Source organism: Somniosus microcephalus, chromosome 8, assembly GCF_052327205.1.
Source record: "Somniosus microcephalus isolate GS21.2 chromosome 8, FLI_Smic_1.0, whole genome shotgun sequence".
In the NCBI taxonomy this organism is placed as follows: domain Eukaryota; kingdom Metazoa; phylum Chordata; class Chondrichthyes; order Squaliformes; family Somniosidae; genus Somniosus; species Somniosus microcephalus.
This window is the reverse complement of record NC_140994.1, coordinates 35,664,046-35,689,360: the sequence shown is the minus strand read 5'-3', so window position 1 is coordinate 35,689,360 and position 25,315 is coordinate 35,664,046. Positions and strand designations below refer to the sequence as shown.

The 25,315-nt window shown below is 44.0% G+C and overlaps 1 protein-coding gene across 3 annotated transcripts in view; it reads right to left on the bottom strand.

Moving 5' to 3' along the window:
• inpp5f (inositol polyphosphate-5-phosphatase F) overlaps positions 1 to 25,315 on the bottom strand; it is a 287,343-nt gene that overhangs the window by 147,920 nt on the left and 114,108 nt on the right. For all 3 annotated transcript variants that reach the window (XM_085994542.1, XM_085994541.1, XM_085994540.1), the window contains exon 2: positions 25,173 to 25,253. In XM_085994542.1, the coding sequence (XP_085850668.1) occupies positions 25,173 to 25,253 (81 nt within the window). The remainder of the gene's footprint in view (positions 1 to 25,172; positions 25,254 to 25,315) is intronic.

The window sequence follows — 25,315 nt, the reverse complement described above, 5'->3', positions numbered from 1 at the left end:
TTTAAAATTGCTTTAATTCTGTTTAAAACTACTTCAGATTACTCAAAATAATGTAAACATTTTAAAAAGTTTATAAAAGTTACCAAAATCTTCAAAAAACTTCCAAAAACCTATTTAAACTGCTGCTATGCATGTAAAAATGCTTAGCAGCTTGACAGAAACATTGGGGGCGTGTCCAGTGAAACTGAGACCTCAAGGGGCGTGTCTCACTTGCACTGCACGCTCCTGGCTTCGCGCTGGCTGCACTCCTGGGCGGCGTGACGTCATACGCTGCCCAGGATTCTTCTTCTGGAAACACCAATTCCAGGCGTCCCTGGAGCTGATCGGCAGTAGCGCGGGGTAAGTGCAGAAACGGGGCTGCAAGCCCCGTTCACCAATTTCTGGCCCATTACAACATATGTTGACAGTTTAACCTAAATTTAATCTACTGGATCATTATGCAAGTACCATGTCCAGTACTAAAATTATCAGTGCCAGAAAAGTTTACTCTTTCCGGAGTCTAACTTCTAACCCAATGCACAAGACAGTTTTATTTAACTTCCTTTTCGATTCTTGAATTGCTTGAATCTGCATTGCGATACTGTAGCATCCATAAAATTTACAGCAGCCACCAGGAAGTAGCTATGGTCGCAGTCTGTTAAACATTGCAGTATACTGAAGCTCAGTTGCAAGACTGAGAACCTCTCTCTTAATTGCACTCCATCCAATAGAAGTCAAAGTTCAGAATGCCAATGCGCTTTACCGTAGAATGGTAGAACACAGGGTTGTGTTTACCATTCTCTACAGTACAGGACAACAATGCTCTTTCAAGAAGTGTCAAGCAAAGTCCATGTGCTTTTGCACAGGGGAAAACAAAAAAACACAAGGGGCAGATTACCACAGGCCAGTCCCATATTTATGGAGGTACCAGTTATAGAATGGCATGCTTTACAAACCTAGGTGGTTAGCAAGTCCCTTGATAACCATTACACCCTCAAAATATCCAAGTTTAAAATGTTTTCAATTGTTCAAAAGTAAAGCAACTGAGGGATTGGGGAGGATAACACTCCCATGAAACACCAACATTAAAGGCGCTACAAAAATGCAAGCTGTTGTAGAAGGGAAGAGAGACCTTCTGCTCTTTTGCAGGATATATCATGGCAATACATGAAAGGGCATCGCCCCAGTCAGAGAATTCCCCCGACAATGAAATTGGAGTCCATAAAAGTCCGATGCTCATTACAATGCAAGTGCTGCTTGCTTTCAGTTGCCTGTTGCTGCCAGACAGCAAATATTTGTGCTTCAGGAAATTTAGATCAACAAGTACATTTAAAAATTCAGCCTTGATAAAAGTTGTTCAGTGGTACAGTAACCTTTTGCCAAAGAAAACAGATACTGAAAAAAAGTTTGTCATCAAAGGAAGTAATATCAACACAAATGAGCTTTTGGTTTCAAATATACGATTTCCTCGCCCGTGACGTTACTCACAAAAGACAGATGCTCTCTTGCAACTTTCAAATTCTGCCCTTTTTCAAATAATCTAACACACGCATTAACTGTCGATCTTTGCAGTTTTTCAACAGCTTAATGCCACCCAGACCAAGACTGGTTGGATTCCTGGTCTATGTGGCATTAGACGATCTCAACTCGGTGGTATTACAATTAGCGCAGGGTCTGCTCGCCCGGCAGAAACAAAATACATAACTAAATGGACAGGCACAGTGAGTCTGCTCCTGATTGGTGCCAGTGACCTCTGCTGCAAACGTGTACATGGGCATCACTACTTTCAGTAGAGGGCGTGACCAAAATGAAACATGTTTTTGTCCCATTATTTATTGGACTCTTTAGTGCTGGTGGCTACATTGCAAACACAGGATTAAGCTCAGTATTTTCTTGCTGTTTCTGAAACTGGTATAGAATATCCATTATAGTCTGGCTAATCTTCACACCACAGGACAAGGCACTAGTACAGTGTGTAATTCAGTACAATTTATTTGTTGTCATTATACTTGGTTGGGAACCAGTCAAAGTAGTTGACGTAAATCAGTGAATCAATCCATTCAAGTGGGTCAGCTTGACATTTTGGTTAGAGAGAGAGAATGACTTCATTTTACTGCAAAAGACAAGTGTAATTTGTGCATGGCTATTAACCAACGTTCCCTTTAAGCTGCGTGGCCACACCCTGCAGCTCCCACACAGCTGGCTCACTAGCTTTTAAATAGGAAAAACCGTGCTTGCCCGGTATTTTGAGTAATTTTTTTATTTTATTTGTTCACGGGATGTGGGCGTTATCGCCCATCCCTAATTACCCTCGAGCAGGTGGTGAGCCGCCGCCTTAAACCGCTGAAGTCCGTGTGGTGAAGGTACTCCCACAGTGCTGTTAGGGATGGAGTTCCAGGATTTTGACCCAGTAATGAAGGATCGGCGATATACTTCCAAGTCAATATGGTGTGTGACTTGGAGGGGAGCTTGGAGGTGGTGGTGTTCCCATGCGCCTGCTGCCCTTGTCCTGCTAGCTGGAAGAGGTCGCGTCTTTGGGAGGTGCTGCCGAAGAAGCCTTAGCAAGTTGCTGCAGTGCATCTTGTAGATGGTACACACTGCAGCCACGGTACGCCAGTGGTGGAGGGAGTGAATATTTAAGGTGGTGGATGGGGTGCCAATCAAGCGGGCTGCTTTGTCCTGGATGGTGTCGAGCTTCTTGTGTTGTTGGAGCTACACTCATCCAGGCAAGTGGAGAGTATTCCATCACACTCCTTATTTGTGCCTTGTAGATGGTGGAAAGGCTTTGGGGAGTCAGGAGGCGAGACACTTGCCGCAGAATACCTGATCTCTGATCTGCTCTTGTTGCCACAGTATGTATGTGGCTGGTCCAGTTAAGTTTCTGGTCAATGGTGACCCCCAGGATGTTGATGGTGGGGGATTCGGCGATGGTAATGCCGTTGTGTCAAAGGTGGTTAGACGCTCGCTTGTTGGAGACAGCCATTGCCTGGCACTTAAGTGGCAGGTAACATTCGCACCACACATTAGCCCAAGCCTGAACATCGTCCAGGTCTTGTTGCATGCGGGCATGGACTGCTTCATTATCCAACGCGTTGTGAATGGCGCTGAACACTGTGCAGTCATCAGCGAACAGCCCCATTTCTGACCTCCTGTTGGAGGGAAGGTCACAGAAACATAGAAGATAGGAGTAGGCCATTCGGCCCCTCGAGCCTGCTCCGCCATTCAATGCGATCATGGCTGATCATCCAATTTCAGTACCCGGTCCCTGCTTTCTCCCCATACCCCTTGATCCCTTTAGCCTTAAGAAATATATCCAACTCCTTCTTGAATATATTTAATGTATTGGCCTCTCCTGCCTTCTGTGGTAGAGAATTCCACAGGTTCACCACTCTCTGGGTGAAGAAATTCCTCATTTCTGTCCTAAATGGCTTACCCCTTATTCTTAGACTGTGACCCCTGGTTCTGGACTCCCCGACCATCGGGAACATCCTTCCTGCATCTAGTCTGTCCAGTCCTGTCAGAATTTTATAAGTTTCAATGAGATCCCCTCTCATTCTTCTAAACTCCAGCGAGTACAAGCCCAATCGACCCAATCTCTCCTCATACGTCATTCCTGCCATCCCAGGTATCAGCCTGGTGAATCTCCGCTGAACTCCTTCCATGGCAAGAACATCCTTCCTCAGATAAGGTGACCAAAACTGCACACAATACTCAAGATGCGGCCTCACCAAGGCCCTGTACAACTGCAGCAAGACATCCTTGTTCCTGTACTCAAACCCTCTCTCTACGAAGGCCATCATGCCATTTGCCTTCTTAACCGGCCAGCTGCACCTGCATGCTTACCTTCAGCGACTGGTGCACAAGGACACCCAGGTCTCGTTGCACTTCCCCTTCTCCCAATCTATTGCCATTCAGATAATAATCTGCCTTCCTGTTTTTGCCACCAAAGTGAATAACCTTGCATTTATCCACATTACATTGGGCATAAGCATGGCAGATGCAATCACCCAACCTGTCCAAATCATCCTGGAGTTTCTCGGCATCCTCCTCACAGCACACACGCCCACCCAGCTTTGTGTCGTCTGCAAATTTGAAGATATTACACCTAGTTCCCTTGTCTAGATCATTAATATATATTGTGAATAGCTGGTGCCCAAGGACCGATCCCTGCGGTACCCCACTACTCACTGCTTGCCACTCGGAAAAAGACCCGTTTATTCCAACTCTGCTTTCTGTCTGCCAACCAGTTCTCTATCCAAGTCAATACCTTGCCCCCAAGCCCATGTGCCTTAACTTTACACGCTAATCTCTTATGCAGGACCTTATCAAAAGCCTTCTGAAAGTCCAAATACACCACATCCACCAGTCATTGATGAAGCAGCTGAAGATGGTTGGGCCTAGGACACTGCCCTGAGGAACTCCTGCAGCGATGTCCTGGGGCTGTGATGATTGACCTTCAACCACCACAACCATCTTCCTTTGTGCTAGGTATGACTCAAGCCAGTGGAGTGTTTTCCCCAATTCCCATTGACTTCAGTTTTACTAGGGCTCCTTGACGAAACACTCGGTCAAATGCTGCCTTGATGTCAAGGACAGTCACTCTCACCTCACCTGTGGAACTCAGCTCCTTTGTCCATGTTTGGACCAAGGCTGTAATGAGGTCCGGAGCTGAGAGCGCTGCACGGGCCCCCTCAAAAAAATTAAAAGGAAACATTGCTGTTAACCTAATAGAACATTAAACAGTTGTGTATCTCAATTATATCAGTAATATATCTTCAAAGCATCTTAACATAGCCACATTTGACTTTATGCTCATCAGCAGTGAGTTGCAAGCCAGCAGGGAACTTGAGCCTGATCAGCGGCTCTGCAGTTGTGTTTTAACACACTAGTGAGCAATCGTGTTTCAAGCATCAATGTTTTTATACTGAGGGGTAGTACAGGAGAAGCATCAGCAATGTTTTGACATTAAGATAAAGATTGCAACTACTGTAAATACAGTTTGTACAGAGTACTGTCCATTTTCCCCATTTTAAATGCATCTAGGTTTATAGCCGGAGTCGCTGTCCAATACATGATGGCATGTGATATTTTCTAGTAAGCCAGAAACAGCAGTGAGGATTCGGTGTTCAATCCCAGGGTGGGGGGGGTCTCACTACACCTGCCTGGGTATTCAGGCAGATGAAGACACACTCTGCTTTGTTTGGGACACAGGGCATGCCTACAGAAGCAGTCACTAACATTTAACCCAAGTAATAGATCTAGTGCAAAATCCCAAAACTAAAGACGACTGGGAGAAAATAAAAAGCAGCTAGTTATTCTGCTAAATGGTTGAGATACAATTTACCAGGTTCGTAAACAGAGGAGAATGGAAGAACACGGCACTTCCTTCACATTCATCATGTTGCTGTACAACGCGCTTCCCCCAACGGCTCAGTGAGTTTATCCAAATGAGTCGTCACATGGCAGATGCAATTTAACGCAGATAAGTGTGAAGTGATGCATTTTGGTAGGAAGAATGAGAGACAAAAATGGTACAATTTTAAAGGGGGTGCAGGAACAGAGAGAACTGGGTTTGTTCTCCTTAGAACAGAGAAGGTTTGTGGGAGATTTAATACAAGTGCTCAAACGAGTAAATAAACAAACAGTTTCCAGTGGCAGGAGGGTCGGTAACCAGAGGACACAGATTTGAGGTGATGGGCAAAAGAACGAGATGTGAGGAGGAGGAGAACTACGCAGCGAGTTACGATGATCTAGAATGCACTGCCTGAAAGGGTGGTGGAAGCAGATTCAATAATAATTTTCAAAAGGGAATTGGATAAAGATTTCAAGGGGAAAAAGTTGCAGGGCTATGGGAAAGGGGCAGGGGACTGGGACTAATTGGACAGCTCTTGCAAAGACGCAATAGGCCGAACGTCCTCTTTCTGTGCTGTATCATTCCATGACTCGGAGTAGTTGAGCCACACAGCAGGCAGGTCCAGGTTCAATTTGTCCTCTGTGCTGATTTTGCTAATCACCGCCAGGGTGGGAGACGGGACAACTACAATTAGTCTCAGACCTTGGAATAGAATTCCTGCTCTGAATCACTATCCAGTCACTCTTGCTGGGTAGTAATTGGGCATTCCAAGTAGATTTCAGAGACATATTTGGCGGAAGATTATGAAGAAAAACCTCCAAAAAAATTCCACTCAATTTCTCAGTTTAGTTTTAAAATGAGCAAATATGGTTTGATATTCTTTCAGGACATCATATATGGAACTGAAACAGGGTACTAAATGGTACAAATATCAGGATGGCTTCTTACTTAGTTTTAACGGATACATAAAGACTGAAGAAACGATGCTCCCTATGATCAGCAAGAAGTGTGGTACTCTCTTATTTTGAGACAGGATGACAAAGTATATTTTGCCAGTTGCCTCAACAGCAACAAAAGAAAGCGCAGTGCGTGGGCAGCAGAGAACCATTCCACTTCAGAGAATCAGCTCTCCAAAGCTTGCATCAGCCAGGCTGCTTTCAAAGCTCAATTGGATTTCCCCCTCCAAACAGCACACTCACCACAAAGGAGGAAAGGGAAGCAAAATGTCAACGATAAAAACCAAAAACACTATGCACACACCGCCGTTTTGTTAGCATCTGGAAAAGAGAGAGATGTGAGCATTTCAGGCAGGGACCCTACATCAGAACAGTACTCACTCAGTCTACATCCGAAATATTAACCTCTCTTCAGATACCAGCAGACCTGCATATTTCCAGCACTTGATTTTTGCCAGATTTATAGCATTTGCAGTCTTTATCTTTACAAATCAGAGCAATACTGCTTGTGGTGATTAAGGCAAAAATTCCCCTTTCCTTTTCCAAAAAGGAAACATACATATTTTCAAAATTCTAGTACAAACTCAATTTAAAATCCCAATGGGTCTTCAATATCCTAATCCCTCGCCACTCAATATTATGAATGTTTGAGGATGTGACGCTGTAACAACATAAGAAATGAGGAGGCCGCCATTCGGCCCTTCAAACCTGCTCCGTCATTCAGTAAGGTCATGCCTGATCTACCTCAACTCCACCTTCTCCATATCCCTCGATTCCCTGAATATCCAGAAGTCTATCGATCTCTGTCTTGAATGTACTCAACAACTGAGCATTCATAGCCATCTGGGGTAGAGAATTCCAAAGATTCACAAGCCTTTGAGTGAAGAACTTTCTCCTTATCTCAGTCCTAATTGGCCGGCCCCTTCTTCCGAGACGGTGACCCAGCGTTCTCGACTCCCCAGCCAAAGGAAACATCCTCCTTGCATCTACCCCCTGTCAAGCCCTGAAAGAGTTTTATGTTTCAATGGGATCATTCTTCCAAATTCTAGGGAATATAGGCCTAGTCTCCTCAATCTCTCCTCAGGCCAATCCCCACAACCCAGGAATCAGTCTGGTGAACCTTTGCTGCACTCCCTCTAAAGGCAGGTATATCCTTTCTTAGGTCAGTCTACAAGTCAGAATCACCACTGCCAAGTCGCACAGTAGGACTGTCTGGACTCCCATTAGCACCAGTACTGACCAAGCTGGTCGAGTCCTGAAGGACACAGCTGACAGACTCTGACTGTGGCAGGTGGCGAGAGAACCAACACAAGGGAAAAACCTACTTGACCTCATCCTCACCAATCTACCTGTCGCAGCTGCATCTGTCCATGACAGTATTGGTAGCAGTGACCACCAATGTCACTGTGGAGACAAAATCCCATCTTCAAACTGAGGACAGCCTCCATTGTGTTGTTTGGCACTACCACCGTGCAAAATGGGAGAGATTTGGATACCGATTTCGCAGCTCAAAATTGGGCATCCATGAGGCACTGCGGGCCATCAGCAGCAGCAAAATTGTATTCCAGCACAATCTGTAACCTCATGGCCCGGCATATCCCTCACTCTACCATTACCATCAAGCCAGGGGACCAACCCTGGCTCAATGAGCATGCCAGGAGCAGCACCAAGCGTACCTAAAAATGAGGTGCCAACCTGGGGAAGCTGCAAAACAGGACTACATGCATGCTAAAAAGTGGAAGCAGCATACTATAGACAGGGCTAAGCGATCCCACAATCAACGGATCAGATCAAAGCTCTGCAGTCCTGCCACATCCAGTCGCGAATGATGGTGGACCATTAAACAACTAACGGCAGGAGGAGGCTCCATGAATATCCCCAACCTCAATGATGGTGGAGCCCAGCACGAGTGCAAAAGACAAGGCTGAAGCATTTGCAACCATCTTCAGCCAGAAGTGCTGAGTGAATGATCCATATCGGCCTACTCCCGAGGTCCCCACCATCGCAGAAGCCAGTCTTCAGCCAATTCGATTCACTCCACATGATGATATCAAGAAACGGCTGAGCACACTGGATACAGCAAAGGCTGTGGGCCCCGACATCATCCCGACTATCGTGAAGACGTGTGCTCAAAAACTAGCCACGCCTCTAGCCAAGCTGTTCCAGTACAGCTACAACACTGGCATCTATCAGACAATGTGAAAAACTGCCCAGATATGTCCTGTCCACAAAAAGCAGGACAAATCCAACCCGGCCAATCAGTCTACTCTCAATCAGCAGCAAAGTGATGGAAGGTGTCATCGACAGTGCTATCAAGCGGCACTTACTCACCAATAACCTGCTCACTGATGCCCAGTTTGGGTTTCACCAAGACCAATCGGCTCCTGAACTCATTACAGCCTTGGTCCAAACGTGGACAAAGGAGCTGAATTCCAGAAGTGAGGTGAGAGTGACTGCCCATGATATCAAGGCAGCATTTGACAGAGTCTGGCATCAAGGAGCCCTGGTAAAACTGAAATCAATGGGAATCGGGGGGGGAAATGCTCCATTGGCTGGAGTCATACCTAGCACAAAGGAAGATGGTTGTGGTGGTTGAAGGTCAATCATCACAACAGGAATTCCTCAGGGCAGTGTCCTGGGCCCAACCATCTTCAGCTGCTTCATCAATGACCTTCCCTCCAAAACAAGGTCAGAAATGGGGATGTTCGCTGATGACTGCAGAGTGTTCAGCGCCATTTACAACTCCTCAAATAATGAAGCAGTTCATGCCCGCATGCAACAAGACCTGGATGACGTTCACGCTTGAGCTCATAAGTGGCAGGTAACATTCGCGCCACAGAAGTTCCAGACAATGTCTATCTCCAAAAAGCGAGAGTCTAACCATCTCCCCTTGACCTACAACAGCATTACCATCGCTGAATCCCCCACCATCAACATCCTAGGAGATCACCATTAACCAGAAACTTCACTGGACCAGCCACAAATACTGCGGCAACAAGAACAGGTCAAAGGCTAGGTATTATGTGGCAAGTGACTCACTTCCCGACTCCCCAAATTCTTTCCACCTTCTACAAGGCACAAGTCAGCAGTGTAATGGAATACTCTCCACTTGCCTGGATGAGTGCAGCTGCAACACTCAAGAAGCTCGACACCATCCAAGACAAAGTAGCCCATTTGATTGGCACCCCATCCACCACCTTAAACATTCACTCCCTCCACCACCGGCATACCGTGGCTGCAGTGTGTACCATATACAAGACGTACTGCAGCAACTCGCCAAGGCTTCTTCGGCAGCACCTCCCAAACCTCTTCCACCTCGGACAAGTCCAGCAGACGCATAGGAACACCACCACCTCCAAGTTCCCCTCCAAGTCCCACACCATCCTGACTTAGAAATATATCGCCGTTCCTTCATCGTCGCTGGGTCAAAATCCTGGAACTCCCTAACAGCACTGTGGGAGTACCTTCACCACACGGACTGCAGCGGTTCAAAGCAGCGGCTCACCATCACCTTCTGAAAGGCAACTAGGGATGGGCAATAAATGCTGGCCTTGCCAGCGACGCTCACATCCCATGAATGAAAAAACCCTGCAAACCACCTAGCAGGATACCTGACGGAGGAGAGGGGACCAATGTTTGATGGTACAGGTGGGCGCAAATTAACAGAAAAATTAAGCACCCATAAATTGGGCACCTGACAAAAATTCCCTTCAAATCGCTGGCAAGTGTTCCAGGAAATGAAAGTGCTGCACTAGAAGCTACTCTGGAATTAGAGGTGACGGCAGTGTGTTGAAGGAGCTATAATCTGGTGTCGAATCTATGCAATTCTATCTTTGGGAGTAAAAATGTTTTCCTTTCCCCCGATCTCTCACTTCAATTAAACCAGAGAAAATAGGAATTTACAATTCTCTTCCATCCCATGCTTTTGTAAATCCCCCAATTGGCTGCAGCACAAGAATCAGAACAGAACACAAACAACTCGCCTTTTATCACCTTGCCCCTGGTTTTTCTTTTTTTATATAAATAAATGGATAGCAGATAGCATCAATGTCTCAGTGAAGGTTACAGGAATATATCGCTACAGTTCGAAGCTGTAGCTCTCATAGCTACAGTAAATAGACCCAGAGGACCCAATTACTGAAGAACTTTTTCCCAACCCGTGCAGAACTGCTTTCAATGATTAAGCATAGGAGTTTCCATAGAGTCAGCAGCCGCATATTAAAACTCCACTAAACAGTGTGCCAGAGATAAAGGTCTGGGCTGCAGTTTAATGATGGTGCTACAATATCTATTTAGCTTCATTTCCTTCATAAGGCCACGTCATTGGGTGCAATTACAAGTCACCATGTTATTTTCCATAACAACAGAAAATGCTGGAAAAACTCAGGTGGTCAGGCACCATCCGTGGACAGAAATTTGAGTTGACGTTTCGGGTCAGCATTTTCTGTTGTTATTTCGGATTTCCAACATCCGCAGTATTTTGCTATCGTACTAATGTTATTTTCCATACTGCGCTCCCGAGATAATCAGCTGCGAGTGCAATACTGTACAAGTGTTTGATTCTTGTGTTTCCACTGTATTCCTGACAGTGGTTTAAGTGGCCTGTGGTATAAAGTCCAAAAAAAGTTGGCTTTTTCACTAAAATCCTGATCCAATAGAAGCCCACAAAAATTAATTTCATATCAAATAGGACAAAGATGGACATCACTGGACTAAAATCAAGAAAACCAAGACAGGCTGTTGGGTGGTTATCAAATAGTCTTCACTTTGTCTACTCCCCATTTTTGGGTCAATACTTTGCTCAACAGGAGGTTTACCAGCATTGAAGAAATGGAATATCTTTGGCAATAAACACTCAGGTCACATACAATGTGAAATTCCCACTACCCTGCAACAAAACATTTTAACTTCAAGGTCAGAAGAACTCCCCACACACTATCCGTCAGTGACATTTCCAAGACCAGACAACTTTTTGGCTTTGATCATCAAGTACCATTTTAATGCCAAATGTTGGGGAGATGTGCGCTGTGGACATATAGTGGCTCTGTGGAGACACTCAGAAGTCACCTGGACATGATTTGCTTTCAGCTTTTGCATTGAAATTTTCAAATGTTTAAATGAATGGATGGATGGATCAACAAGAGCAGCACGTTTTCAAATTTAAAGCAGTCGTCAGCGATATGGGTGGCTCGCTCATGGCTGACATGTCTTCTACAGAACTACAATCCAAGAGACATTAACAACCAATGTTCCCTTTAAACTGTGTGGCTACGCAGCGCTCTGCAGGTCCCGTGCAGCCTGTGAGCCAGCTTTTAAACAGAAAAACTGCACATGCGCGGATTTTTGATTGGCCCGCGCAGCCCGGTAAAGGGGCCGTGCGGGCCAAAAAATTATAGCAAACATTGTTCATAGCGTCGGCAAAACTGGACAACAAAAAAATCAGCTCTTTCCCAATAAAACTCTGGTCAATGCTGATGTCTGTGCTGACACAAAACAAAGCAAACAGTGAGTTACTCTCCTACTGGGAGGAAACATGGATGGACCCGATCGTCTGTCCCTCTCTTTTCCAATCAATAAAGCAGTGAATCCCAGGCGTTTTAAAGATGTAACAAGATAGAAACAGCGTGCAGACAAAAACCACGAACAATATGAAGCAACCTACGCTATATACAAAACAAAATGTTGAATCAAAATTGGTGGTTCCTTCATTTTTCTGATGCGCAAACAAAAAATTGCCAAATCCTATGATAGTGAACGCCCTGATCCAACGATCTTTACTGCCAGTACAGAGGGGGTTCTTTATAGTGAAGTCCCACTGTATTTTCAAAATGTGCTTTGGAGTAATCACCAGTGGGCACAATACTAATTGGTCACCGAGTGTTAGATTCTTGCGTTTCCATTGATTGGCTGAATGAATCGTGGGCCGAGGTAGGTCATCTTATGACTTTACCAGTTTTACAGAAATAATGATCCAAGCATAATCCAGCGCTAAACACAATCCTTCGACAATCTAATTGCATATATATCCAGATTCAGCCTCACTTTAATGAATTCTGAGGGTCTGTGACTTTCTGCAGGCTTCTTTTCCTTTAACTTCGTAATTCTCTCCATAATTGCACAACACAGAGCAGAGCCAGGCCTGGTTAGTACCTGGAGGGGTGACCATCAGGGAAGACCAGGTGCAGAAGGTCACGGAAGGAGCCCCGAGGAGGGGGCGGTTGGTGAGAAGGTCACGGAAGGAGCCCCGGGAGGGGCGGCTGGTGAGCAGGCCCAGGCGTTGGGCTGAAGATTGTCAGACAGGAGGAATGGTGGAAAAATGGAATGGCGGCGCGCACAGACGCAGCGGCTTTGCTTCTCCCAGGACGGTGCTATTTACGTTTAATGTTAATGTTATTTGTACTCATGGGAGCTTGTAAGATCACATTTCGTTGTTCATGTACTTGTGCATTGTACAATGACAATAAAGTTGAATTATTATTAACCAAAGCAGGAGATCAACAAATCATGGTCACACTCAATCACTCTGCATTTCCAGATGGCAGTACCCATCCTATTTGTTTTGCGAGACAGTTTGTTTTACTCAACTATCAGAATGGAAACAATGCGGTGATGCTTTTCCTTCATCTAACTGTTTCTGCTAATCAATCAGATACTCCAGCAAGATATGCCTCTAAGAATTCTAGTTTTTTTTAATTTTTTTTATAAAGTGTATTACATGACAACTCTACAGCCAGCGACAACTGCAATGGCGAATGCTCCTAAAGCCCAGCAAAACTCCCACAAGAGCTGTGAAACGTCTGCACGCATCCCAACACTTGGGATAGCTGTTGATCCACTTAAACCTAAAAATAGGAACGGAAAATACATTTCTACTTAGTTTTGATTTTAGGAACTGCCAAATGCCAGGGTCTGCTTCAGGATTACAGGGTTTTCTGGTGAGCCTTCCCTGCAATATTGCTTCATTATGAACCAATTTAAAGGCTCAAAATGTAGACTGTCTAGTAGATCTTCGATTATTTGTATGTTTAGATCCAACATTCAGTGATCCATTACCTGCATCCTCCCTCTCGCTCATTTACCATCCACCCATTCATTGCATGCATTAGCATGACCCATGCCATGTTTGTTTAATTCTAAAATGACCAGGCAGTTTGGGTGTTACATCTAGGCTGCCTCTATAGGTATATACTAGCTAGGGGGGCCCGGCGTTGCCAAGGCTTTTTTGTAAAACATCAGTTTACAGGGCCGTGCGGTTGACGGCCGGCCGCTGCCGCGCTCTGTGTCTCGGGCCGAGCGGCTGTCAGGCCCGGCCCGAGTGACCCCAACTCACCTCCCGCTCCGGCAGGCCGCTGCAGCTGCCCCGGTCGCTGTTGAGTAAAAGCAGTGAAAAAAATGGCGGCTAGGTTTCGGGAGGCTGCAGGATTAGGTCCCACCCACACACGGAATGAAACGCCCCCCCCCCCCCCCCCCACCCCGTGACGCACCGATTAGTCAACCATCGGGTCACTGAACTGTAGGATTGATCAACCATCACGTCACTCAACGCTAATGAGCAGTAGGATTGGTCAGCCGCTAATGAGCGGACTTTTGAATGTTTTTTGTATACTGTCCGAACAATTTTTGTCTGACCACAAAGTACGTACGCCTATGAGACTCCCCTAATCATAAGCTTTCTTTTGATAGAACATATGTGTAGGTACACTCTAACTTTTGAGTGTACAGCAGACAGACACAGACATATCCTTTTATATATAATAGATAGATAAAGCAGGTGTTGAGGTGTTGACCTCAAACATTTTTTATTGGCGGGGTGGGCGCACAAAGAGGAAAAAGAGAGATATGGTGGCCTCTCCCTCAAACCTGCTCACCAGAACTCAAAATATTTTGGCATCGCATCTTTACCATGAGACATATTGGTTTATTTTTACTACATAATTCATGCCAGAACAAATAGATACTCCGTTATGATGTAAAATCCATATAAATGGAGATTAGAGTTTAAGCTAGGTATCTGACAACTGACCAAAGCAATACAATGAAGTTACGCAGTCCACACTGGAACATAGGATTCCAGGATTTAGTGAATCTCCTGTCTCACTCTTACTGATGCAGTGCCAGCTCTATCATAGTAATATCTTAACAGCCATAAAATGGTTTATGAAGCGAAGGGGAAGAGGGGATTATAAAAAAAAGCACTCGAGAAACCAGGTTGCAGTTACGCTGGTGCCAACACAAGACCACAGCAAAACCAACACCATCAGCTCAGAACTGGGGTATTCTAGTATACCGATGTTGCTGTACACAAGGTCCCAAAAGCATTAGCAGGGGTATAAAAGCTTTAATGCTTCCCAACTCTCTAATTTCAACCAGTCGACTGCTACCAGCCTGCGCCGAGTTAGGTGCGAATTAATTACTAGCTGGAAATCTGCAGCTGTAATTGTAAAATAATGCAATACAAAGACAAAAATATCAATACAAATTTTAAAGAGGCTGAGGGCATTTCATTAGCAATTATTCCTCACAGCAAGAACAGGCACACTGCAAATCAAGCTCTTGTATTAGAATTGCAATACCACTATAATGAGAGATTGTCACACTGAAATGCTCAATGAAGAGCAGATGTAATAGAAATGCGTTGGAAACATAATTACATTGAGGTGGGTTTTCATGAAAATAAACACAGCCACACATCAGTAAGTGGCTTGGCGGCATGTCTTTGCACACTGATTTAGATCAAAAAATGTGAAGTACGTGGCTTGCATTTAAGTGCCGTCATTGAATGATAAGCTCCTGTTTCCCACAAGGTGCTGTATCAGTATTCATTATCTTCCAAATATGGAAAGCTACCAAGCTATTCAAATGTTACCGCAAAATTTTAATCTAATAATGAAAATAACCATTTTACATTAAGGTTCGTTCATATCACATTTTTCATCTGCAAGGCTGGCGGTCTGCTTCCAGGTGTTACTGGGTACACAAACAGTAAGCAGGGAAACTAAAACTGAATGGACTCAAAGGGACCAAAGACAAAATTAGTAATGCTCAATTTTAAATAATTAAGTTGAATCCATATTAAAAATGGCCACCAGGCAGTGGCATCTCTGAGGTCTTAAAAAATGTTCTTTGTCTGGCGGCAAACATAGCCTGCATACGGCCAATACACACTTAACTGGCTGCAATGCAATTAGCACTAGGCGACTTATTCAATGTGGATGTCTGACCGAGATGTATTTTTGCTTCACATCTACAACTGGCTGCTTAACACACGACCCACAGTCCATTTCCATGCGTCTACTGCAGTGCTACTTCATGTAAATTCATCTGTCTGATAAAAGCTTAAAAATGTAATTTCCAAATTGTTGCTGGTTGTTAAAAGCAGGATAGTTAAAAGGAGTAAGGAGCAGTTGTAAGGAGACATGATTTTAGCCATTAACCGACTTTCTCTACAAATGCTGAGCAGACCATCTTCAAAGGGTCTGCATCTACATCAAAGGAGTCCAATATCTAAATATGAGGCCAGAGTCATTCTTCAACTTTCTATTCTACATGCCTCTAGGGCTTACAGTAAAAACCTTCAAATAATGTCACATGACTGTCTCAGAGCTTGCCAAGAGAAGCGGAGAATTATGGAAACTTTTTTTTTTTTTTAAATCAGCATAGTTGTCGTACACCGGATTATTCTACAGTAGTTTACTTATCTTGTTGCTTCTGTGTTATTTGTTTGTAAATAAACCTAAATAGTAGTTTTAGCCTGTAGAGTGGTCTTAAGGGCTGCATTGTGTGTTGATCAAGGTGGTAGGAAAAGGTAGTGAGCATTCTGTGTGTTCTCCCATGAGTAATGGACCGCAATTAAAGATAAATGGTTAAGTCCAAGTTATGTTAACCCAAACATGGCAGTGATAGGAGACTCAGTCTGCTATGGAAACTGCTAATGAGCAGTTTATGTGAGCAAAGTTCTTTTTGGGGGGGCGGGGCAGGGAGCCCAGACTTCAACGTGCCCTCAAAATCTGGAAAGCAAAAATCTACTTAAATTGATCATGCCATGGTTCAGTTTGGCATTTTTCTATGGAACACAGAATATAGTTTAGTTTCACAGCTGCAAGTATCTCCTTTACCTTCCCAAAGTGGGTATTCTTTGCATCGGAGCCTACACCAAGTGTTTTCATGCTATTTGGCAGTGGGGAAAAATAGAAGTGGGCCACATCAATCTTCTCTTGCCAAATCAAAGAAAAAAAATTGTTCAACTGTAGAATTATAATTAGCAGCACTAAATATTTGAATATGCAAATAATTCGTGCATAGGATTAACTAACAAAATGAATAACAGAAGTTAGAGGAATTTCAGTTCTATCAATGTAATTCAGCATTAGCTGGGCTGATCATCAATTTACAATTCAGATTAGCAGAGGTTAATTTAGGATAAGACTCCTTAGATAGCTGACAAGTCAACAATATCAGAAAGCCAGTCTATTGAATAGATTAAAGTCTATGGGGAGAAATTCGGTATCGCCCCGTTTGGGGCACAATTATCGGCCGGGTGCAAAGATTAGCGCCTGGTGCTAATTATCGCCTCCGACTGCAAACTTGGCTTCTATCACCCCTGGAGGTGATTGCAGCGCTAAATCAGGCACTACACATCACTCAAGGCGATAATGCCGAGGAGCAAGGCGCTACCTCAGAGCGCTGGCGAAACTCATGCGAGGTCAGTCAGCAATGGAACACACTGGCACCGGCCAGTTCTTAAAGGGGAGGGTCGATCTTGCTCTCCATCCACACCCTGCTCATTGCAGCCTTGAATCTCGGCCTGGAGAGACCTGTACATCAAATCTGCTGGAAAGAACAATGGAGGCGCCCAGGGAAAGAGCTCAGAGTGCAGCCCCCATAGTCTCTTCTAAATCGATACAAGGAAAGTCAAATCAAAATGAACCTGCAAAGTGCTGCTCGGTACCCAAAACCGATTCACACAGTGTTGAATCTCTCCAGAAGTTTGTGTCTCTCTCAGAATGCGTGGTGCAAAAATGCCACCGACAAAAAAAAGTCAGGAAGCAGTCACCTTTAAATAGCGCTCCCTCAGTCCCTTCCCAACTGCAAAACGCTCCCCTCAACCTGTCGTTGCTAGCGGCAGGCAGAAAGGCAGGGGGCGGCACTCAATATCCGGTCTGGGGCGCTACGCACTCTACTGACGTCACGATCTGCAGGCGCAGGAGATCGTGGTGGTAGTGTTTAGCGCCGCCGCAAAATGTCTGGTCAATTTCACGAGCGGTGCAAACATCGCCGCACCCGGGCGCCAGTTGCTTTGCGTCCCATTAGTGCCCTCAACGCGCTAACGGGAGGCGCAAACAACTGAATTTTCCCCCCTTTATGCTTGTAACTCGCAAGGTTTCCAGATCTTGTACAAACTCGCCTTTAGGAGTTGGCGTGGTTCAGCTGGTTGGCTCACCTTTCTCTGGGACAATGGAGTTAGTCTTCTGGGATGTTGGAGTAATGACCCTGTGTCTGTACAGATGTTGCACATCCCTCTTGGATCCTCTGCTCCTGGGTAAATTCATCTCATGTGCTGGCAAGTTTACTTGGACAAGCTGCCTTAAATCTTACCTCCCTCGATCTCGGAAAAACTTGTACATCTAAGTGACACACACATCTGCCTGCATCTAGCCAGTATAGTTGTATAATCTTACTTCTGTAACCTGTCTGTCGGAGATACTCTTCCCAGAGACACCCATCTACACAGACTAGACAGATACTAAGAGAACGCGAACTAAAGAAAAACTAACAAAACCCAAGAACAAAAATTTAGTGTCAAAACACCATCGAACGTATCCTTAATTTTCAAAGAAGTCTTCTCAATTCAGTTGACTTGATAGGAGAGTTCACTTTTTTTTTTAAATCAATTACCTGAAAATCATGCTAATACTCCATCTCTTCCATAATTTTTTCAATAAAGCATGGCATATTTATATCTCCTACTGAGCTACCTCTGGGTTTGAGGCCATGATAACCTATGCTTCTCTAGTTTCTGTTAGAATATCTTGTTTCATATGAGTATGCAAGGTTTTAATTGCCATTAGCCTTTTAGTTGTCCATAGTTCAGCCCGACAACTTACTCCCTTTTGAGGGCACATTTAGGCAATACGTGGGACATTTTGTTCATGATATATATCCCAACACCGTTCCCCTTGGAGAACACCACTGCTTACATCCCTCCAGTCTGAAAACATGCATCACACTGTTCTTAGTCCTTTTAAACAACCTCCTGACTATACTGCCACACTCCCTTTAATATCATTTTATTTTTTAATTTTATCAAACCTGCGTCACTTTATCAAACGCCACATCAAAATTAATATACGCAACATCCACAGTTTTCTTTCCTTCAAAGCACTATATTAAATTTGTCAGACATGACTTGCCTTTCACAAATCCATGTTGGCTCCCGTTAATTAACTCACACTTTACTAGGCAAGTATTAAGTTAATCCAGTATTATGGCCTCTAGCAGTTTACCCACCATCAATATTAAGCTGGCTGATCTATAGTTACAGTGCTGTATATTGCAAGTTTACTGCATGATCTGTTGATTACAAGGAAGTAGTTGCGTCAATAGGTGTTGGTGGTAGAATTGTTAAAATTACAATTCTACCAATAACTTGCCAGCCAGAAATATATATTGACTTACACCTCATCAAGGTGTTGGAACACTGCTCCATAAATTGGATTGTTTTTAAATTGGATACTCATGCAATATTATTGCTTATGCAATGTGTAAATACTTACATCCTTAATCTTTCAAAACTGGCCTGAGGGCAGAATACTTGATTACACAGTACTTATAGTAATTAATACACACTATATAAAATTACACAAAAATGCAACAATTACTATTTAATAGCCACAGTAAATGGTAGTTTGATCATTGATTCGAATCCATTCTCCAATCTTTATCCCCCTTGTTCTTTTCAACCTACCCTTCATTATTATTAGCAGAGGTTCTTTTATCAGGGGTTCTGGCAGCTTTAAACAAACACTCAGTTTATTTAAGTGCAGACGTGTTGCTGCAGTCCTGGTAGGGGTCCAATTCATCAATCACCAGCCAACAGTAAAGAAAATCTTTCAAACGCCTTTTTGTCAAATGATCAAATTATACGTAGGTCACTTTCAAACGGGAAGCTAGTCAATAACTGGATGGAACTTCATCTAAAAAGACTTGCATTTATATAGCGCCTTTCACAACCACTGGACGTCTCAAAGCGCTTTACAGCCAATGAAGTACTTTTGAAGCGGAGTCACTGTTGTAATGTGGGAAACGCTGCAGCCAATTTGTGCACAAACTCCCACAAACAGCAATGTGGTGATAATCTGTTTGTTATGTTGATTGAAGGATAAATATTGGCCAGGAAACCAGGGATAACTTCCCCTGCTCTTCTTCGAAATAGTGCCACGAAATCTTTTACGTCCACCCGAGAGCGCAGACGGGGCCTTGGTTTAATGTCTCATCCGAAAGACGGCATCTCCGACAGTGCAGCACTCCCTCAGCACTGCACTGGAGTGTCAGACTAGATTTTTGTGCTCGTCTCTGGAGTTGGACTTGAACCCACAACCTTCTGACTCAGAGGCGAGGGTGCTAACCACTGAGACACAGCTGACGCGAAGAAAAGCACAAAATAAAAGGTAGAGCCTTATTGTAATCGGGGCTTATTTAACATGGTGACTAGTTTTAGAAATAAAAGTGCTTGTTGAGATGGCGGAATTGTATACAGGAAACTTTCGATTTACCGGCACCTAAATAACCGGCAAAATTCAGGAGTAGGTTCAGGCAAGTTTTACTTCATATTGTACTTGCCTTCGCCGATCTGTTGCTGTGCAAGGGTGTGGCTGCAGCTGTTGCTAAGCTACAGAGACGCTTGGAACTTGTGGCCATTGTTCTGAACCTGTTGCTAAGCAACAGGGTTTGTTGCTTTATACGGAGCTCTCAGCTCTCCATATCTTTTACTATCGCTTTCGGTTATCCGGAATTTTTGAAGAACTGGCACCACGTCGGTCCCGGATAAAAAAGTGTTTCCTGTATTTTGTTTCAAATGACATTTCAAGAGGAATAAACAGCAAAATGGTTTTGCAACTTCAACTAAACCAGCTGGGGACAGCTGTGCATATTGATTGCAGCTTCTTCCTAAAGCTCTCAAGAGGATGCTGTCTGGACTTAGCTGTTGGCATACAGCAACTTATTTTATATTACAGTAGAACCTCACCAGGTGCATTACTTTCAAACATGTAAAAGCTGTACAGAGTTCTCATCAACACCACCACTGTCACCAGCACACTGGGTGCATTGTTCAGACAGCATGGGAGCACATCAGTCATTCCAGGTGATCTGAAGAGATACAGGACCAGCAAGGTCAGAGTGCAAAAGCAACAATATTTGTATTAATTACTTCACAGAGATGAAGTTAAAATGAATGGCGGGCATGCCAAACCCTTTAACTACAAATACTGCTCAGGGGCAAAATGGCTACTGATGCAGCACTGGCATGGAGACCATGAGCTGCAGTTTCAGTTCCAGTCAGGCTGTACCCTGTTTACAGTGAATTACAGGAACTCCAATTCTCCAGTGCAGGCATGGTTACACACACACACGAGCAGATCTCCTCTCAATTATTAAACTGTGAAGGTTTTGAGTTCATAGGCAGAAACATCCATTTAAATTAACCCCTGGCAGGTTTAAAAAGAGCATTCAGGACATCCAGGAGTGTCATCCTTGTGGTGTCAGACCAAAGGGTTGAAAGGCTACCTCCTTGAAAAAGTCTCTCCATTACTTCCCTCTGGAATCGGATGGGGTCCTAACTCAGGATTTCCTTTCCATCTTTAGAGTGGGTGCAAAGCAGAAATTATTTGTAATGAAACAATGAACTCGAGATGGGAACTGGGCTTTAATTCATTATTTGGTTAGGTTTAAGGAACTAAAAAGAATATCCTTGTTCCTGAATGGAGTCCTACAGCACAATGTGCGGCAAGAGGACGTCTTCAGTTAAAAAATCAAAAGAATTCCCCACATTCAGACAATATGCAAATCCCCTGTTGTGATGTGGTTAAGAGGAAGGAAACATGTTATTCAAAGACTAATTTAAATAATGATTTAGAGTCCCAGACTTCCCCCAGTTCTGCTTCCCTATATATAAACAATTAACAGAATATGACAAAACAAAATAATTGCCAACAACAGTGTTCTAATTTATAGGACCCAACATTGCAGGATTAACTAAGAGAGATTATGGCAATTAGTCAGCAAATTTAACTTTGAACAATTCACTCAGGCTCAGATTATTAGAGGGGGTCTCCTGACCTTTGTGTATGAAAATTGCCATGTTGGCAGTGAGTTGCTGAGCTTGACTAGAGAGGGCAAACTGACCACCCAAGGAAATTTTCCCCCTGCAATTCCTATTTGTCCATTGCTGCCCTTCCTGAACATGAAACAAAACTTTCAAATCATAGTAGGAAACGATCTTCTGTGCCAAATAAGAGCAAACTAGAAATCCTCAGGCGGGAACATGTCTAAAGAGGAAGAGGGTGCCCCATACACTTGCGTGTTTTACATTGCAGAGATGATCTAAAACTTCATAGTGCAGCTTTCAGAAGAGTAACAGTTTTTTTTGTAATTAAAATCTAAAAGACTAAGAATACAATTTTTTGTGGGTGAGGGAAAGAGCGAGGCAAGGATAAATCTGCCATCATGACTAAATTACTAACTCCTTTAATGAGCTCAGATTGTGAAGAAAAAAAATCTGGTTCTTCAGAAAATCTGAAGCAGTACACATCTGGCATATTAAACCATGATTGCAGGAAATGGCAACACAGATACAATCTAGCAAACGACAATGTCAAGATGGATACCAGAACAGACTGAACACAGAACGATCAATAATAATCTGGGTGGGTTAGTCGATGAAAAAAAAAATTTGGAGTAACTGAGGATGCAGTTAGATGCTGCCATTGAGGTAAGGGGGGAGAACCACAGGTTTCTACATTAGAATAAGCTGGCTGGGCCAAATGGCCTTCCTCATTTTTGTGATGAGCTTGTCACCATGGCAACATCGCACCAGTAAAATCAATTACAGTGGAGCCTTTCGGTCTTAAACTGGAATAGCAGCAGCCAGTTTGCTTCTCCCAAACAAAAACAGGATTTAAATTTCAGCTGCCTAACGGACTTTGCCCCCTTTCCCAATTTCTCCTCTTAAGGCATGGATGCATCCCAGGGATGATTCCACAGGTGCTGGGTGCCTTCAATGCGTTCTCCAAATGGCCATTTGGCATGAGGACACCTAGCTGCAGGCTATTTAACTAATGGGGCAGCATAACAGAGCCTGATCCTGCCTTAACCAGCGTGCATGTACACACACACACACACACACACACACACCTCCTTAGCCCAATTCAGCTCCCTCCCCAGAGATCCGCTAACTAAACACAGACTGGGAACTGAACCCAAATCTGTATGGGTCATCTCAACACTGGGCAGTGCATTTATTAGTTAAGTCACTGTGCCCCAAGGAGACTTTATAGATAATACTAATTCAGAAAAATAGTGAGTATAAAGTTTGTCATAATTCATTGATAGAGATTGCCAAAAAGGACAAAACATTAACACAATACAATCTTACTCAATCATGCTATGGCACCTCAGTTCATTTCATACCACAATCTAATCTATTTAATGGAAACAGTAAATGTTTGTAGAATACTCACTGGCATAATGTAGAGTTAAATCAGTGAATGAATCAGTTTTCGTTCCTACATTACATCAACATACACTGAACCATTATAGTCTTATTACAAGATTGAGAAAGGTCTATTAGTGACCATTGCTCAGTCACAGATTCTAAATTTTCAGTCAACAGAAAAATGCAGTTAAATGCCTCAACTAAAAATTTGTTCAGCTAAAATAAAAGCACAATTTATTGAGCAGATTTCCTGATATCTTAAGGTCCCTATTCTAAAAATCCATCTACTACTACTCGGCCATTTAGGACTGGGATGAGGAGAAATTTCTTCACTCAAAGGGTTGTGAATCTTTGAAATTCTCTACCCTAGAGGGCTGAGGTCGTTGAGAAAATTCAAGGTAGAGACCGTCAGATTTTTGGATACTAAGGCCGCGATTTTCTCATCGTGTCAGGATGGGTGCGGGTCAGCTGGTTTCCGGGTTCCGGTCCCGCCCCCAACTGCCTCCGCTCTGCAGACGTGATTTCCCCCCGATTGGCCTTACCGGCCAATTAACAGGAAGCGGGTCTGATGACGTCATTTGATGACGCGCCATTGCCAGTTTCCTTAATTTTATTTTAACAGTTGACTTAAGTGTTTGACAGCATTGAGGTGCTGAAAATATTGACAATCACTGCACAAAGGTGAACTCTTGCACCCAGGCTCTCCAATGACTCCCTCCATATGCTTATGGAGGGAGTCACAGCATGCAGGGAGGTTCTCTTCCTTTCCAAGGGCAGAAGAGACCTTCCCCAGGACACCAACTTACCTTGCACCTCCACCCAACCCTCTCTATCTACTTTATCACTTTCCCATCTCACTAGCCACTCCTCACGCTCGCCCTCATTCTACTGCAAGCATACCAACTAACAACACATAAGGATGGGCACTCGAGAGGTTTAGCCAATGTCCATGTGACATTTCTGGCAATGTGTTGTCATACAGTGAAATCTCTTTTTCCAAAAAGTGCCCCTTATTGGACAGATCCGAGCACACATTGAGAAGTCTCTTACTGAGTGCCAGTGATTGTTCAGTCATAACTCCCCCACCCCGCTATAGTGATGTGTGTGCATGGAATGGCTTGGACATTAAAGGGGTGCTTCACTGTGCTGGTGTGGGATGGCATCAACCTGGTGCATCATGTGGCAGCCAGGGTTTACAGCATCAAGTGAAGAAAGTCTGGTCACGGTGATGCCATCCCTGGCAACCCAGCCAATAATTTGGTCAGGGGCTGACGCCCTGTCTCCAGTGCAGCATCAGGTGATGACGGAGAAAGTTGGTAATGAGGTTGGTGATGTTGGTGTTGGGGGTGATTGTGGAAGGATTGGGAGGACCAAGGTCTGATTGTTTCATTGGCTCCGATGTTGCTGGAGTAGATGGCAGCTGCAGGCGAGATGACAGAAGCGATCTGTCACTGGCGAGAGAGGAGGTTCTCCCAATGAGGTGGCACTGGACACAGTTGGATTTAAAAACTTGTAAGCTAAAAAAATCTGTATATGTATTAAAAATACAGTAACCAACATTTTCTTTGCTCTGAAACTCACCATGTGCAACATGGCATCCTTGACACCACTTCTGCAGCTGTCATCTTTTCACAAACAGACTCTCAACACGCCACTTACCTGGCGTGTTATTCGGATGTTGTAAAACCCGACCCAGAAGCTGGAAAATCAAAAATAACCCTGAAAACTGCTCACAAGTACCTGTTAATAGGCAGTTAATTGCCTTTAATCCGTTTCCCGCCACTAGGCGTCGGGTCCATTTGCAAATCGGGGACCCGGCACTTGGAAAAGTTGTGTGGAGGCGGGTTGACAGCGGCCTAAGGTATCAAGGGATATGGGGATAGAGCAGGAAGGTGGCGTGGAGGTAAAAGATCAGTTATGATCTTATTGAATGGCAGAGCAGACGTGAAAGGCCGAATGGCCGACTCCTGCTGCTATTTCTTACATTCTTAATCCCTCGCTCCACAACAAGCTCTGCATAATGTTTTAATATACTGTGACCCTGAAAATCTTGAAGCACCACCTTCAATATTATATTGGAAAAGACCTTCCCTGCATTACTGCAGAGTGCTCCGTTGAGAGTGTCCAGTCATATTGCCACTAAACTATTTAGCTTCAGTGAGTGAAACCTTACCTGTATGAAGCTGAATCTTCCCAATGACTCCCTCCACCAGACCGAGGCAAATAGGGTTCCAGGCCAGAAGCAAATCAGTAGCTGTTGAATACAGAAGAAATCATTACTATTTTTTCGTGGTCTGCATGATGGAAATAAAAGTA